The sequence below is a fragment of the Harpia harpyja genome, chromosome 13, assembly GCF_026419915.1.
Source record: "Harpia harpyja isolate bHarHar1 chromosome 13, bHarHar1 primary haplotype, whole genome shotgun sequence".
NCBI classification, from domain to species: domain Eukaryota; kingdom Metazoa; phylum Chordata; class Aves; order Accipitriformes; family Accipitridae; genus Harpia; species Harpia harpyja.
The window spans coordinates 15,838,603-15,857,654 of NC_068952.1; the positions used below are offsets into that span (position 1 = coordinate 15,838,603).

General features: G+C 34.1%; 1 protein-coding gene across 2 annotated transcripts in view; it reads right to left on the minus strand.

Annotated features, from left to right (window-relative positions):
• The window catches only part of LRPPRC (leucine rich pentatricopeptide repeat containing), a 93,833-nt gene that overhangs the window by 56,883 nt on the left and 17,898 nt on the right, over window positions 1–19,052 (minus strand). For both annotated transcript variants that reach the window (XM_052806343.1, XM_052806342.1), the window contains exons 8-16: window positions 18,020–18,164; window positions 17,092–17,234; window positions 16,690–16,795; window positions 16,501–16,608; window positions 10,455–10,573; window positions 9,745–9,838; window positions 6,413–6,482; window positions 3,223–3,250; window positions 859–916 (exon numbers count right to left, since the gene is read on the minus strand). In XM_052806343.1, the coding sequence (XP_052662303.1) occupies window positions 859–916; window positions 3,223–3,250; window positions 6,413–6,482; window positions 9,745–9,838; window positions 10,455–10,573; window positions 16,501–16,608; window positions 16,690–16,795; window positions 17,092–17,234; window positions 18,020–18,164 (871 nt within the window). The remainder of the gene's footprint in view (window positions 1–858; window positions 917–3,222; window positions 3,251–6,412; window positions 6,483–9,744; window positions 9,839–10,454; window positions 10,574–16,500; window positions 16,609–16,689; window positions 16,796–17,091; window positions 17,235–18,019; window positions 18,165–19,052) is intronic.

Sequence of the window (19,052 nt, forward strand, 5' to 3'; positions counted from 1 at the left end):
GAAGTGGTACTGCCCAAGGCCTTCCCCCCCTTTCCTGACCGCTTCCCCAAATAGTTGCCACAAATATTTTGTCACTGCTCAAAAGAAAAAAGAGATTTCTAACATTTTGCATATTTATTCTGTACATTTTACGCATTCTATTCCATTACCAAGCTACATTAAGTATTGTAATATTAATATAAAAACATAAAAAAATATTTTAAGCATTAGATCAACTAATACTGAAGAAGTTGCCTATTAGCCAATGAAAATCAAGATTAACAGATGTTAGCAAACAGTGCTAAGCTTCTTATCTATGCAAGTGTAAAAATATATAGTGTCCTGTAGCCAAGAACAGGAAAAGCATCAATCATTGTCTTCTCAAAGGTTAGTTGTCCCCATACACCCTTGCCCCTCCAGCCCCAACAAGAGGAAAACACACCCCTGTTTTTTAAAAATCAGATTATACTAAAAAAGTATACTTATTTCAAAGGAGGTATGGGACGTTAAGTACCATTTTGCTTCACAAAATCAGAAGAGCTATTGAAGGTAAAACTATCTTGAAAGACTGCTTTTTTTTTTTTTTTTTTTAAAGTATTTAAGCACTGATACTGTGGTCATTCTAAATCTCTATTTTGGTCAATAAATTTAGAAAAATGAATCGTTATCAGAAAGATTTGCTTATAATTCAAAAAAAAGATCTCATGGATCTCACAAAATATGCTCTGATTATTTGAATCAGGATTTTACCCAACATGTTTTCAAATTTCACTTTCAAAAAGAAGCAATCAGTGTTTACTGTTGTAATCCCTCAAACCCATCATTACACAGAAGAACGGATTTGTGGATAAGTTACAATCACAGAAATTGAAACTCTACCAGTTGGTCCTGGAGGCGTCAGGCAATAACGTTCATCCTTGTACAACAGTTCTGTTATCTGGTAAGACAGAATAATCGTACATTGCAGCCAAAAGAAGCAAGCGAGGACAAATAGTATCTGAAATTGAATTCTCAAAATAATAAAGCATTTCTCTGTTAAAGTATTATTCTTTACCACATCATAGTAATTCCCTAAGAAATACAAAGAAGGTTTTTTTGTAAATAATAGGGTTTTTCCTTGAAAAATATTGCAAACAGAAGTGCTTTCTGAGGTATGGCAGTAAGACAGACACTCTAGTATTCTGTTTACGTATCATTCTACAGAAAGTTAGCTATTGTAAGACATTGCTTAAAGCAAATATTAACCAGTGTTGCTCCTGGAGATGCTACAATTATGTTCAAATTTACTGAAAGGCTGAAATTGGCCCATGAAGCTTTTGGGGTTTTTTTTTTTGTTTGTTTTATTTTGAAAGAAGCAAATACATAAAGAAAATAGAGGAACACAATTTATCATGCTTTGCTAGATTTAAGATAACTAGTACAGCTGTTGTACATAAGTGCAATTTTGAATGACAAAATATACATCCATAAAAATTAATTGTATTTGACTATATTTGTCATATGAACTGAAGGAATACGTAGATTTTACTTCATCAGAGGAAAAGAAGCATTTACCCCAAAGCCCCCACATCCTACCCAGAAATACTTAAACTAGCTCACTTTAAAAATTCATTTGACTGTTCTTATGGAAATTACATAATCTTTAGCTAAAACCTGAGATTAAGTACTTCAAGAATTTTGCTTTATCTGCTGTGATTCTAGAATGCAATCTCAAAGTTAGAGGGACATGCATTCCCACTGTCAAAGTGCTGTGCTTTAAGTAATGACAAAAGAAAAGGAACTGTCACCTTCAATTGTTAATGAAAATGGATAAACAAAGCCAGAAAATACCCAATGTGCAACAGAATACCATACCTACCACTTCTCATTCTACCAACACCATGGACACTGTGCACAGTTAAACAACAACTTTCTTCTGCCCTCATCCTCCTATGACAAATCAACACACAGAAGAACCTACAACTACAATAAATCCAAGAACATAATGATAACAGTTCTCCTGAATCAAATCTCAGAGAATTCAAAAAAAGATGGATTACAGAAAAAAAAAAAAGAATGTGTGATATTATTTCTAATGCTAAGTATCTATTTATTTCCCAAGTTAGCATTTCTTATTTTAGAAGGTTAATAAACATATTTACTCATAAATTTAGCGAAGACAACAAAATGTATCCTTCTTCCACTGTGGAGAACAGCAGAAGTAATTCTAGATACTACTTCACATGCAGACCACCATTACTTCAGTCCCCTGACTGTCCTTCAAAATGAATTTCATAATGGGAATAATAAGAGATCCCCTTTTTTCCCCTCTCCCCACACTCCCTTTTTATTTTTAAATGCAAAACAGAGAGTATAGAGGCAGAGGACAAAAACATCCTCTCACCATAATCTTCACACAACAGAAAATGTAAGTAAAATACAAAAAAACCCTTCACTTCACAAGTTGTACCTGATTTCTATAAACCATTAATGAATGACTTTCCAAATACAATTTCCATTTCACTCCAAGATTTCTTTGCAAAATCTAAAATATACTGCAAGCCATGTACTAGTTTATTAGTCAACAAGTACAGTATTGAAGAAAAAAAGGACAAAAAGCACAGCGCATCCCTTCCCAAATTCTGTAGCCACATCCCAGGCAGTATCTGCCAATATCTCTATTCTAGTGCTCCACAAAATTTATTGACCAAGTTATATTACAGTGTCTTTCTAATGTAGTCCATACCAGGGAGGGCAAGATAATCAGTCATTTCCCCTTGACTTCATCCAGGTGATTTCTTTTATCTGGCTTTACCTTCAATGGTTTAAGTTATATGACAGAAACTTTAAAATTCTAATTGTGCATTATTATTTTATTAGTACTAGTGTGGGGAATAGGAAGAAAGTTTAAGGCAGGCAGGAAAGGGAATTAAACAATGTCAGATTGCACAACCACGGCAGACTTTGTACCAGAAGCTACAACTATATACTACCCTCAGCTATAACAACATCGATCTAGAAACTGGCGTAGCATAAGCTATACTACATGGTAACACCACATTTGATTTTTCACAATTACACTTAACTGTCCCATTTGAAAACTTTATTTCATACAGTTGTACAATCTGCCACTGACAAAAGTCTTGCTCGAATTAATCAGTTCTACAATTATTGGGCTCAGAATTCAGATTTACAGTAATGCATCATAAACATGCAGCACCTAAAGAACTTGATCTTATTTACAGCACTATCATCTCCACTTACCTTGCTCCAAAGATGTACATCATTTGAGCTGAAGAGGGCAGCAAAGGATAACAAATTAAAAGCAACAAAATGATTTTACTGTTTTATCTTTTTTAAAAAAAACACAGATGACTAACACAAAGGATCTTATTAAATAAAATTAAAATACAGTAATTGCCACATATTGTTTAAACCAACTTTGTACAGAATAAGTATTGTACTTTTTACTATACTGCACATGGTCATAGTTTCTGCTAAATAACTTAAAATAATGCAGCAATCCAAACAGATAACTAAGACTACAAAGAATATATTTTAGTTTTATTTTTAGTTTGATCTTTTAACATGTCCCAATTGTACTTTTTTATTTTATACTTCAATCTGTTTAGCATTTCAAGAAAATAAGCTTCACTCAAACAAGTCACGCTTTACATAGCAAACACTCCATATGTGGAATTTGCTAGAGCAAAAATCTAGACTCCTGTGGATTGAAATTAGATTTTTAGTATAGACAGATAACAACAGTCAGCTATAAATGGATTTATACCATGCAAAAAAGAAAGTAATCTAATCTCTTACTTAAGCTAAAATGTTTATTATAGTCAGATAAATGGATAATATTTTAAAAAATAGAAAACAAAACATGGAAGAACTCTAATTTCTCCCCTCATACAACAGGTCATAACTTGACGGAGAGCAGTTCTCTGTACATCATCAGGTTACAAATAAAGATCAAATGTTAACCAGTTCACTGAAGTATAAAAAATGTGACATATTCCTATAATTTGTAGAACATCAAAATTCTCACTAGAAGCTGTAACTTTTCAAGAACTATAAAGCAGCATTAACCTAGAAAAGGCTAAGGGAACAAAAACTTTGGACCTTATTTTATCTTCGTATAATTCTCATAAGGGGAAAATAAGATGTCAGTCTGAACAGCTGCACAGAAACTTAAAAGCATTCATAGAGGTTTAGGATTTTATTTAGGAGGTTCAAGCCTATGAAGCATTTACTCTTTTTATGCAGCTGCCACTTGTATTTGAAAACGAGTCAAATGCAGATCCACACAGAGAGGAAAAAAATAAAACGCTGTCTGGGAGGTTAGTTAAGCTTTCCTGGGTGAACTTGCTCCACCACTGACAGCATGACAATGAACTGCAGATATCAAATGCATCAATTTCCTAAAGTACTTGACTCTGAAACAGTAATGGTACATCAGGCAGATAGAATGGGAATACTTCGAAGCAGTTACTAGAGAAGAGCAGCTTCAACAGAAATCCATAGACTAGTCTGCCACAGACATTGTTCATGTGTCTCTGGTATCCGTACCCTGTACTTTTGTACGCCAGTCTTAAACTCCGTTCATTTGAACATTCAAGACCTGCATTTAGTCATAAAATTTTGCTGTGGTCTTTACAAAAGGTACAAATATTCTTTTCTTCTATCCTATCATACCATACCTTCAAGCTTCATTTTCAGGCTGTTCTAGCCATTAAGTTTAAAATAGAAAAGGAAACATGAATTGGCATGCTTTCAGAAACAATATAAGGGTGAAATTTGGGCACAGCCAACCTTGTACATAGCTTCTGAAGCGAGGTAGCAATAAAGGCAAACAAGACAGATTAAAGAAAGTAAAAAAACTTATGCCACACTTACAAGTGGCAAGGAAAGGGGGGGGAAAAAGTAAGCTGAAGCAAAAAAAAAAAACCAACCCCCAAACCAACCAACCAAAAAAACCACACACACACACAAACCCACCAAAAAACCCCCAGCCTTAATTTCCCTCAGAATTCTGATTTTTTTAGCCCAAATGTCCAACAACTATTGAAATCACAACAGTAGTAATTGTTCCACCACTGAAGAGAGTAACTGTTTCACTCTAGGATAGTACAATTCTTCAGCAGCTAGTTTTCACAATACAAGTTGATAACATTTTAAAGATACTTTAAATCACATTCTGAACACCTGCACAACTCTCCAGTGATAGCGGTATTTCATGCCAGCATTGGTTGTGTTTGGTAAACATTGGTATGGCTTCCTTTCTAGCACAAGTCCTACTTCAATTGAAAATTTATCTATACTTAGAGAGAAAAATGTGTTTCAAAAATCTGTTACTTTAATTAATATATCTGAAACAGATGATTCTGGGGCTGACTACTAAAAGGACTAGTAAAATAGCCCATTGGATCTAAAACATTATTTCATTTATTCCTTGGATGTCAAGGTCAGCTATGGCCTAGTTAACAAACCCAATTTGAACACTGGTTTGCTTTTTCTCCCCCTTTTCCCATGGCAGAGCAGGATCAGCTAGACAGAACTTGCAATTTACTAGGAAATTATTTTAGTCATATTCACCTGGTATGTTTTACTAATATCCAACCTAAACATAGTTATATCTCATAGCCATTACAGAATTTTAGGAAATAACTTGGTCAACAAAATCAGCCTTCCAACTCTGGTCCTGAGTAATATTAAGTGACCTCTCTGGTTCCCAGTGGTGTAGGTATGCTGCAAAAAAACCTAATTCACAGTCCTAAACGTCTGACCGAGGCAAACAGCAAATGATAGAAATGCTTATTAATTCACATATACTTGCATAAGCTTAAAACAACCCTGCAAGTTAGCAAGGAACCCTCCTTGCAATATGGGACCATATGGTTATGAATATAAAGCCATGGCAATGTAGCACAATACTAGGTGTTAAATGTGAGCGTTCAGGAGTTGTATTAACCCAGAGAGCACAGAAAGCTATCAGATGTAATAGAATATACCTGACTCCTACTGGTATTTCATCTTCATTAAGCACCCATTTACTTTAATGGTTAATAATGATAATCTTTAGGGAAACCTTACATTAGCATAGCAGTTTATAAACAAAAAAGTGAATAAAGATAAAACCCTGAATGTTTACTACCCTGAGAAGTTTATATACTGTCAAATACCACAGAACAAACAATAACAGCGAAGTTCTTTTTAATCTACTAGATATAATACTTCAAAGGTATGCTCATATATAGCAGAGGCAAGGAAACCAGGGAGAGCAAAGAGGAACAAAGATATCCCTCGGAACTGCTAAACCTGGAACCCTACTTTTAAATATTCAAACATAGAGTTGGGAGAAAACACTGCGCAGACTTGTGCTCAATAAGGCAAAAAAGAGAGGGAACTTTGCTACAGAAGAAAAAGGGAGGTATTCGTATAGCAACCTTACCTTTTAAAACCCCAAATGAGGCTGTTTCTAAACTGACGAATATCAATAGGAGGTGTGCTTGCTGAAGACACTGTAAATGAAAGAAATGTTTCTAAGCAGTCATTGTAAAAAAAAAATCCCTGAACTGCAACAAGTCAGTAGGTCACGTAAATAGAGTGTCATTAGAAGAACTATTTCATTAGCTTAGTAAATGTTGACAAACATTTGTAAATCAAATTTTCAAATACCAGGGTATTTGAAACAGTCCTGGTTTTATCAGCTCTAAATCTGCTCCATTTCAAAAGGGATCAAATATTCTAAAAGAGAGATTTTTCCCTCTTCATTGCCTTTAATGCCAATAGTTAATACATTAGTCTTTTATACAAATTAGTAATAGGAGTAAGCATCTTATCTGTAAAAAAGCACAAGACTGAAGAAAATATGTTCCAAAAAGCAAAACAAAACCCAAACAATCCTAATCAAGAAAACTTGAGATATTAGCTCTGGAACAAAAAAAGATCCACCAGAGACAAATGGTTTGATAATTGCTTCAAACTAAATACCTGCCTTAAAATAGCCTTTACAATTTTGCCTTTTATTTAATTAAAAAAGAAAAAACCCCAAAATAACCAAACCACACACCCACACCACCCCCCAAAAAAACCCTCAACACAATAACGACACTTTAAGTGTTTGCTTCTGCTTGTGTAAATTGCCTAACAAGAAAGAAAAAGTAGTTCCATCTAAAGTGCTATGCACTGAATTAAGTTAAACATAAGGGGAAAAGAGAGGAAGATACACAGTTCTAAATGTTGACATTTACAATATTGGTTGAACACAAAGGACACTGTAAAATTACTTAAAATTTGATATCCCTGAGAAGTCATTTACAGTTATGCCCTATGTCCTCATCTTTACATCATTTCTTGGCTAAATATTCCAAATCATTCTACCTTCTTCCTCTAGAACTGCTGTCTCTCATTCCAGCACCATAGTTCAGCAAAGAAAAAATACAGTAGTAGATGCATTTAAGTCCTGTATGAAGTTGTTATCATCTGATTTCACTATCACAATAGAATTAACCCCTGTAAAACCCTGAATGCACTGGGCCCTTTCAGCAAGGGCTACAACATGCTATATGGTAGAAGAGAACTGAAATAAAAACACCAGCTGTATAGGAACCTGTGAAATAAAAAGACAACAACATGCTAAAACAACTCCTTAGTCTAACTCCAGGCATTTAGAAAATAAAAGTTTTAAATGTTGGAACATTTATTTTAGTTTGAATATCTCAGGTAAAGTTGGTTTCAAGAAACCCTCAATCCAAATCCTCCTCCAGTGGTATATTAAACTTTTTGCTCATGAAAAGACGAGCAGAAAAGCATCTTAGTATGCTCAGCTGCTGCTGGCAATCGGCAACCTGGTTTCCTTAGCAACAAACAAGTCTGAGAAAATCAAGGGGCTGACAATGAAGTGGAATGGAACGGCATGATAAAGGGGAAAAGCGGCTCTCATGTACACTGCCTTATGCGCCCAGATTCCTCAGCTGATGCTTCGTAGTCTTCATCTTGTCAGTAGCAAAAATCTATACATTATAAGGCATGAGAAGCTGAATCAATACACCTAGATAGCAACCAGCATTAATAACCAACCTTCGCCTCCTGCAACTACACTGATGAGACAATCTTGAACTATTTTCCATATTGCATCTATTTTTCCCTCTTTGTAATACTGCAAAAGGAGCCAAATGCAAAAAAAAAAAAAACAAAACAGCTGTTTAATATGTGTGCCTTATCATTACATAGGTGCTAATTAGATTTACTAGCATTCATTTCAGCTTGGTAAACTATTTACAGGAGTACCTTCCTTTAAAGCTCAAGTTCAAAAGAAATTTTTAATCTCTCCATGAATTATTAACCCTAGTCTTTATAAACAGAAATATCACTACAAGATTTAAATTCAATACACAGACAACAGCTAAATAATACACTATGTGAGATTAATTTCCTGACAGTAAGACAGAATGCAGCCTACTACATGTGCCTGTATCATACTGATATTGTATACATTTACCATATACCAGGCACACACATATTTGTGTCTTATAACACATTAAACCCTGACTATTTCAGTTAACCAAAATGAGTGTGCAGGGGTAGGTCTACTTTTTCATGTAGGCAAAAAAACCCCCAAAACTATTTCACTTTCCAGAAGGAATGTCACTGCTCCTAATAAATAGTTATCCTTTAAAAAAAAATTTCAGAGTTATTCAGTTTTCATGGTTAATAGGTTTTTTTTGTAATAAGAACAAACAAAATAATGGCAGAATGTAAGGTGAATCTTAGATTCACTAATTGATAAATCTCCGATACAAAAATTAAATCACTGATTAGTTACTACTCATTTAATTTTCTCATTTTCAACACAACAGCTTCCCAGAGTAATGGTGCATAGACCAGATATTTCTATATTTGCTGAATAAAACAGTTAATGACAATTGCAGCAGAAGACTGCTTAAGCTTTTCCCTGAACCTTAGATACATAAAACTGTTGTTTAAAAAAAGATCTTTCTGTATCAGATTTAGTCCAAATTTAGGTGTTTTATTATTGCCTTAGTATACTAGGCAAATGAAAACTGTATTTGTTTTAAATGTTGAAGAAAAACATATATTCCTACTTAACCAAGCAAATCATCCCATCCCATACATTCAGTCAATGACATGTATTAACTTTTGCAAGCACTGAGCATCAGAACAATCTTTGGAGAAAACTTTTTAGAAGTGATTAATACATGCTCTTACAACTTCATCACCTACTTAACCCATCAAATTTATACACATAACTTCCATGACCAACAGATCAGCAGAGCACTCTCAGGTTAACATCAGTGCCAATCAGTTCTTTAAAGTTGGTTCTTTCATTAATAATTCTGCAGTACTTCAGAGCCATATTGTTAGACTAGTATCCTGTTGTAATTGATGCTGCAAACAAAAACAATCCCCACACCAACAGCTTAACATTGTGCAAGGCAAATTGTTTCCTTAAGCCCTCTAAGTACAAGAGGATTATAATCCTATCACAATCACAGCAAAGCTGTGATTTGTAAATATCTTATAGGTAAATCTTATGTCCAGGTTCAATACCAAAAAAAGAATTTAACCATGATATGTTGTCCAGAATTGGTAGTTTCAAACAGTCTGACATCTCATCATAGAGGACCTCACATAATAAAAGCTTTGCTCAAGTTTCCCATGTACCTTTAAACCTCATATATTAATACATGTAAATCTCTTAGCCTACAACCAATCAACACTACCACCAAGTACGTAGTAACATACATGAAAAATACTTACATAGAGAAAGAACATTGTTCAGTCTTCCATGTGCTGCTTCGTATCTTATTTCTGCTACAGAGAGTCCAACAGTTTCAAACAGGCAGTCATTTTTCTAGAGATAAAGCAATCAATCATTGGAAGTACACACAGAGAAGACCTTCTGATACTTCATATTTTTAAACACTTCTTTCTCAAAGGACGTTGGCATTCTTGTATTGATAGCTGTTGAGAACATAGAAGGTGCTCTACAGAAGTCTGCATGGCTAACCAGGTAAGTTGCTACTGATCAAAAATTATCCAGCTTTTGTATTGAAATCAATTGCAAGAGACAAAGTTACCAAAGGCAGAAAGAGTGGGACAGAAACTTAGTCTGTAATTCTGAATTCTTTAGCAAGTAAAAAAAAGAAACTTCTCTAGAAACAACTGTAATACTTCTAATCCCCACTAAAAAAGGACATCATTCATTCATTTAGTTTTCCACTTCAGAAAATAGAAAGCTAGTAAGTCTTGAGCAAAATATTTTGGTTAGCTCTGAAAAGTTGAAAGAAAGACAGGGTAAACAAACCATCAGTGCAACAACTGTTTCAAAAGTAATCTAAATATTCTGAACAGTCTTCATCATACCAAGTTCATGTTTAGAGCACTACTGGGATCTAAAGCCTTCACAGAGAACATGGAAAAACAAGTCATGCAACAGTTGTTTTTATGAATTCTAAATGTAAACTCACCTTCAGCTGGGCACGGGCAGTTTCAGTATCAGCAAAATTTTTAAAAACGTAGTCTGTGTATGTTTCTGTATCAAGTTCCACCCCCAACTCATGCATCACTTTGAGGACCTCAAAGATACCTATCAAGGCAAAATTGGTAAGGCTAATTATTTCAGAAAAATGAAAACTTGAGACTCAACATTTAAAAATAAACGTTGCTTTTCAAAAAAAGAACTTGTCTCCTCAATTCCGTCCTTGAAATTGCCATGCAAAAAGCTGCATTCTTATTTTAGGTGTTAATAAGATCTTAATTGTGAAACTTAAAATAGATTTATTAAACTTCCTGTTCTGTGCTGTATCAAAAACATGAAACTCTTGGCTAGTTTGGAAATTGCTAGTATACAAAGTTATTTTCTAACACAGTGAATCTAAGACAGTTACTCTTAGTCATGTTTGCAAAACAGCTTTTAGAGCTATATATCAAAATGTCCATATTATTGTGCATGAAAAAAAAATCTGAAGTTTGGTGTAAAGTATATAACCAAATTCAAGATACAAATGCATTCTTCAATACATAATACATTCTTAGCTTTGTTCCGAGTATCCAACCCTGATTAGCAAGGCAAGATTTCAAGATTGTCTCTAGATTTGTTTAAAACAAATAACATTTTTGTAAGCAAATACGTTGATTACTTTATCAATGCATCAGCTTCAAACTGGAAATTCAGAGAAAGGCTGGAGTCCCTCAAGCCCCAGTGAAGCTAGATTGTAACTTTTACAGGGTTCAGATCAATTCACATAACTAGACTGTATATTACTACTGTAGATATGCATTTGAAGACAGCAGATAGCAAATCTTAATAGTTCAGCAATTAGAGTGTAGGGTTTTAGAGCATATGTCATGCTTTTTAATTGATCACACTCTGATTTGCAGAAACTTCTTACAGTAACCCTAGCTAGCAAACTCTGAACCCCTGTCAAAACCAATACAGGTATTATCATTTTTTGCTGGTCTAAAAATGATTTGTCAGTTGCTGCAGGACACCAGTACCAAACAGCATATGTTTTTTTCAACTTGCATTTCATACTTATTACTTTAAAAATGTAAAGTTTCCCAAAGTCCCTGTCTTTGCCCTGGAGTGCCACCTATGGAAAAGTGACACTTCCATGAATATTTTATGCAGTGCACTATGGTGCAAATAATCAAATGTGAATTCCCTTTGAGCACTTGAAAATACATGCAGGCAAGTCACACTAGATTAAAGTCGCATCATCTGTTCAAGTTTGCCTTAAACAAAACTCTGATTTTGGCCCAGAATCTGCAAAAATATGAATAAAGAATTAATTACAGTAAGTCTTTCTTGATACCTTTCAAATTTTTACAGCTAGTTTTTATTTCATGTATTCAACTTCCCAGAAAATACACTAAGTCCTATTATGCCGAAACCTTTTCTAAAATAACTGTATCTGTATCACTAGAAAGTAGTTTGAAGACCAAGAACTAGATACCATAGTGAACAAGGTGTGGTAAACTCAGGAGATTTTAGTTCAAATGTGTATCTAGAACAGAGCAGAAAACAGGTTTGTTAAGCATCCCCATTCACTAGTAGGCACACTAGTGTCACAAATTGTAGCATACATTGTCACAAATGCCTACTAGGGCACAGTTCCTGACTAGGAAAGGGCATGTATGAAGATTAGAACACCAAGACAACAGTGAGATGCAGATTAAGGAGTAATACCAGTAATAATACTGCACATAGCCGAATTAATCACAAACTTAAAAAAAAATGCTGCTACACATTTCTTCATTTCTAAGATGGCTGATGTACAATTTTGGGGGGAATAGAAGTTTAATGAAAACCAACACAGAATCCTACAATTTTGTATACAATTCCTACCTCACCAAGAGCAGAACTACTTTATTGTCACATAAATATCTTTCACGATACAAAGCAATGAAACATTCCCACTTCAATCAAAATACTATGAAATTGTCAAATATATGCATGAAATAGGATTTGAGCATTATGTGTGTGGACTGTTAGAAATTCTTTGTTCCTCATATTGGAAAATACACTAAGCTCTTCTCTCTCCCCAAACCAAAGAACAGACTAAAAATAGAGACAAAAGTGCAGTCACGTTTATCTATAACACTGGTTTCCCAACCTTCTTTGAGAACACATCCCCAGTACACGTATATTTATTTAGAAGTTACATACACATACCACTGTACTGATATATTATGCACATTATAAAACACACACACAAACAGAAAGTAAAAAAGGATGAAATAATTATTTTACTTATTAACAGCCTGCTCACACCCCAATGGATTGCCTTGCACACCCCACTTTGGAGACCACTGATCCAGAAGACTGGGTATGACTAAAACCCACAGTAAACTCTTCCGGCCACCTCCCTGCTTGATCCAGAATCAGGTTTTTGAGATCTTGGGCTGAGATATCTAAGGACTGCAGGACCTGAGTATGTAAAATCAAATAATTGAGTGGAAAGAGGACAGAAACAGAGAACAAAAACCAGCCAAACTTCTGTTCTCCTTTTTGTCAATACTAGAAACAGCACTCGAACACCGCAACAGAACAGATTCTGGCCTCGAATCAGTATATCCAAGAACAAATACTGAACAGATGAATTACAAGATGGTCATAGTATTTCTGTAATAGAGCAGAGTAACCTGCTGCTTTTCAAGTGAAAAGTGAGACTTGCATTTCAGTCCACCTTTCATTTCCTAAGTTTCTCACAGTAAGCCGTGCCTTCTTCCTAAAGCAGTCCCATCAGAACAAGGGGGATTTCTAAGGCAGTTACGTACAGCTGCATATGTGCAAGGGCAGTAAAATTGGGCTTTAAGCAGTTTTCTAAGGAAACAAAAAAATAAAACTCCATTTTGAGAAGTGAGGTTGCATTCAGGAGAACAACATAATAGTTAACATATTTTTGCTGTGCTGTTAGTTTCAGGTGCACTCAAAGTTCTTTGCCAGAAAAGTCTGTCTACAAAACAGTATTTCAAGCAGTTACTTTGTGAAATCACCACTCATCCCTCTCTGGACTCAGACTCTTATTTCCCCAAAGTAAAACCTGAATTACCATTCACTAAACATGCTTTGCATATATAACAACAATTTAGTAGAAAACAAAAGCGAAATACACAACCAACTTCTAAAAACTGTCTTTAAAAACATCATGATTATACAAAGATGAAGGGGAGCTACAAAATATTCAGTAATGTGTAAGTCAAACATTTCTGTTTATTTATACTAGGCCCTCCTGTTATTAGTGTATAATCTGATACAAGATGAATCTCAGTGCCAGTAACAGTTTCACATCCACTGCATATTGATCTCTTAAACCCTGCAAGCACTTTCCATTCCTAAAAGCCTAACAGCTTTTACTTAGATAAATACTATGGAAATAAGTAATTATCAACTTATATAACAGATAACATAAAAGCAAGAAAGCCCCATCTGAAATTATCTGCCTGTGTAAAATGACTGAAAAGAGCTGTTTGCTATTTCAGAGTGCTTAAGTTCTCTAAGGTGTATTTAAAAATGGCCTTGCTTAGTTTCATTAGTCACCACTTCACTGCTACTTTTCTTTCAAACTCAATTCCATAATACAGAAGTTAAGGAATCTCCTTTGATATCCAGTGTCAGCTTTTGTTACAGTAAACATTAGATAAACGTATAATTAAACATTGTTAGTAGTTATGTAAATGTTTGGGTCACATTACACATACTGATTCTGACATTTGTACCCTGCAGTTCTAGATAGGTTGTTGCTTATATTTGTGTTCTTTAATAATTTAGTCCACTGTCTACATCCTATCAGATTTTTAATAGTTTTTCCTCAAAGTTCTTTTCCATTTTCAGCCTTATATATAACGAGATGCAAAGTTACATACTGGGCATTACTACTTCATAGAAAAAGGAATTATCACCTCATTTTTGGTATGAGATGTGATACAGTGTCTATCTATACTTGTGTTCACACATCTCTATTATTTTTTGCTGCTAGAAAGCACCATTCTGTTCGTTTACTATCTGCTGTCATCTTTAGGTTCTCACTACAGCATTATTTTTTGCTCTATTATTTCTACTAAACAGTTTCAGGGTGGGTGGGGGTTTTTTCCCCTATTTACTTTCCTTCAAGCATATTGATTGTATTTTTAGATGGTGGATCTCATTTATTCTTTTTTTTGTTATTAAACTTCAAAAAATGAATGTGAGCTTACACATGGGAAAGAACAAGACAACTTGTTTCACTGCAGCAAGAATAATTCCACTGATTCTTTACTGCAGGAGAAATTGCTTACTATCTTCTTATGTATTTTAAGAATTGCTAAATCACTGACTTTTGTAGGTATGCACACAATAGTGACATTCCCACTTGACAATGCAAACTCGGAGACTAAGCACCAGGTTACAACAACATGTTTGCAAATCCACAGTATTATACAGCCATACAGAAGTTTAGGTATCCAATGCCTTTGCAGATAGAAGAAGAAAGGTTCTCTAGAGAATCACAAAGAAAGCCAAAATTCAGGGTTCCTTCATCAGTTTTCTTCCCAAGTTGTTTACATGACTTCCAGCAGTAACTACTAGCCAAAGCATAGTCAATTTCTATAGTAGGAGTCCAAATTAAGGCAACCTCTGATCTTGCCAAAGACCAAAAGAGATACGAAAACTTAAGTTTCTCTCAACAGTCAGATATTGCTTCAGTTTTGGGAGCTAAGTCTAAATCTAAAAATACTTCCAACACCTCTTATAATTGTGTTAGTGAGCTGAAATTTTCCATGGAGTAACAGAAACCATGTTTTTTCAGCAGGCAGCATCCACATAGAGAAGTATGACATTGATTTCAATTTACTTATTTTTGGCAACATTGTACTTCAAGTAAGTCACAAAGGACCAAACTAAGACATTGCCAGACTTCTAAAATATCATAGAACTTTCAAGCACCTGAAAACCTGGGAGAAGATAAACTTGGGAAGTAGTCTAGCAGGAACAGAGTCTAAGGAGTTAATAAAAACTGAATATTGTTTTCACAAAGGCTTTTTGAAAAAGACTTGAGACGTTTTTATAGCCAGAAACAATTAGGGAATACTTGTTTCAGCATTTCTTCCAAACTGGAATGTGACTGTGTATTTAAGATAAAATTGCGATATGAAGAGTCTGCTAAAAGCACTTTTTTTTTGTTTGTGCATTTTGTTTGTCACCCAGTGTCACACTAACAACTCTGCATCTCATTCTAAAGCACATTATACTGTGAGATAAGATGAAAAAGACAGTTTTTTGTTTCCCCAAGGGGGAAGTACTTCTGTTAAAAGCATCTTTTTACAATACTATGCTTTCTGAATTACCAATAACGCAAACCAAAGAATTAGATACTGTACTCTAAAATTTAATATTTGTTCAATTCTTATTCATATCCTGTAGACATCCCCATGTGTAACAGGGGAAAGTATGCTAAATGCTTAAACCTACTTAAGAATCCCAAAGATTGAGCATTTCTGTCCTTCAATCAGTATGCTGTCAGGTCAGGCTCTCACATTCAGCAATGTAAGTTCTCCTGCAGTTTTTATTATTGTAATGAAACTCATGTTTGGTTTATCAGGTAGATAAGAAGTTGGCTTGAAAAAAGGATTGGGTTTGCAGTCTAAAAGAGCTACAATAACATAACCTTACTTTTAAATTCTTCTCTTAGATTTCAGTTACTTCAAGAGTAAACTCTGTAAAATGTAATGAGCAGCAAAAAGAACCAGCGGAAGACAGAAAGAATGTGAAGAGTTAAAAAGATAATTAAACACCCTCTCATCTTTCTAAGCAAAGGTAGACTTTAAATTTGTAGAACTGTACCATGATTAAGTAAGAAAGGAGGTTTTAAAAAAAAGTCTTTCTGAAGGAAAAATTGTTTACAACAAAGTGAGACATGCAGCAAGGTCTTCATTTACTTTCAAGAGCCTGCTGACTCTCATAGCAATGTTTTAATAAAGCTTTGTACACTAGGTTTGCAACAAAGCTAGAGGAGCATTTATCGGACAACTAACCTTTAAGATTCTTCTGTTTCTGGAACCCAACTAGCAGTGGCCAGAAATAGTGAGGTCTGAGTGGCAAACCTTCCTCTTTCATCATCTTCATCACATCAATGGCCAAGGCTAAAAACATTCATAAGTTAATTAAACAGTAACCAAGTACTTTAAATAAGCATATGTAAAATAACTAAATAAGCAGAGTACCTGATTTGTTGGCCTCCAAAGCACAACGCAAAATAAACGGTAACGGTGCTGAGTGCATTTTTGCTTCTTTTAACTCAGTACAAAATTGCTTCAGCTTGTTCACAGGCTGCAAAGAATTTTAAAAATTAATTTAATATATTTTTCAATTTCTCAAATTGTTAAGCATGTTAAGATTCTTCTAATGGTTAGGAAATGGCTATTACACATGCCAAACATGACTCTCTTGTGATTTTCAATTTACTATGCAAATTGATACAGAATATTAAAATCCTTCTTTTATTCTTTAAGAACCAGGCAAAAAAAACCCCAAACCCTACCATTTTCCATCTTCACAGTTGCATTAAACTAAATAAATATACTGTTATTAGTATATTAAGAAAAAAGTATTACTACATTGCATACCATATCTTTATTTACACAATGTTGCAAGAAGAAGCTACCCTGGTCCATATTATCACGTGATAAATGATTAAAAGACTTCAAAATACAGAAACTTATATCTTCGAAGCCATGAGTTATCAGAGTCAAACACAGGTTCATTGCATCTAGCAAGTGAAAAACAAAGAACAACAAAATTTAAAAAGTGCATATAATTATTTTCACATTAAACTACTAAAATTAGTGAAAGCTAGGAAAGTAAATGTTTTACAAGTATCATTAGCATACTTTTAAACATGATTAATCAATCAAATTTGAGACTACCTTTTTCAGAATTATTTACATTTATCGATGAAATTCACTTTTCCCATTAGAAGACCATGGCAAAAATTACAGAAGCATCACCACTGCAGCATGACAGAAGGGTGCTAAATAAGAGAAACACATTTCTAGACACATCAAAAAAACAAAGTGGATGAAGTATAATTAACAGTTATCAATCGGATTATGCATACTGGGATCCAAAAGTGACTTTAACTGTAGATAAACTGTATTAGGTGTTTAGTCTCCCTTTTTATGATATTAATAAAGAGCTGTCACAACAGGAATTACAACAGTGTTGTTTGAAGAAACAACTCCACACTTACTGCTTTCCTATAAAGTTTTAACGAATTTTAGAAGTTAAAAAAATTGATATATTAATTTTTGTATGTAAATGATTGAAATTGTTTTATATTTAAATTTTGTAAAATGTGATTTAAAGCAGCACAAATGAATCCACAAACTAATGGCAAAAATAGTATTTTCCCTAGGTATTCAAGAGAAAAGTAAAAAATTAACTATTTTTGATAACATTAGTTATTGTTGGGAGGAAAAAAAAAAAGGAAAAAAGAAAATGCTTTCCCTCTCTACCTCAAGTAGCAAAACACTGCTGTAGTAACCAAGGACATACCTGGAATTAATTCCCCTTCAAATCTTATGCGTTCTTTAATATCTTCAATGTACTGAGGATATCCAGCCTTCGCAAGGCTAAAAATCACCTGCATCAAAATCCTATCCATAAGGTACCCTTCAGTCTTCTCAACCTCTTCTAGAGTCTGTAAACCAGAATAAACTTAATTTTAAAAACCCCAAAGTGACTCAAAACAGGATACATTAAAATTAAAAAAAAAAAAAAAAAAAAGAAAAAGAAAAAAATCACGAAGACCTGGGTTTTTTTTCCTTTTTTAAAACCATGCATTTAGATACATGGAATATGGTAGAGAGCATACCCAAGATCTATAAAGAGGGCCTCAAACACCTTTAGACTGTAAAAAGAAAAAAGGGACAGATAAAAGGGATATAATAGATAGTTTAATATCTAATAATATATGAAAACACCAGAGGTATTCCCATTGCGAGATGACTTTCAAAAGAAATTACTTTGAAAAAGGGAGAACTATTAATCAACCTTTTTGTTAGTATTTGGAAGAAGGCTGGTTGATGAAGATTTGTTTAATTTGTAAGTCACAGAACAATATTACGTTTCCCACATCCTCTTCCTTGATTTAGTCCTCTCCATCTGATACTACTTACTAAACTCAAACCAATTTTCTTTTCTCATTCCTTTCTGAATGCTTCTGTGATTTAAAAAAAGTAAGAGAGAATACTTGAAAAAAATCAGCTACACAAAGGGCTGTAAGGCAGCATTATCTTATCCGCACTTCATGAATACCTAAGTTGTTGGTGTGAACTCTCAAAAAAAATTCAGTTTTACTGGAAAGATTCTGTGGCTTCAATGGGAGCCAAAGAATGGCTCAATGGGAGAAAAATAATCAAGGTTTACTTTTTATTTATTTGTATAAATAAATATATAACTATCTCACATGCATTATTTGCCTCTTTAATAAAACCCTGAATTATTAAATCACTCACTGGCAAACTTATCTTCTCAGAGTGAAAGGCAACTATCAAAAGACAAGTATTTTTCATAGAGTATGAGGCTG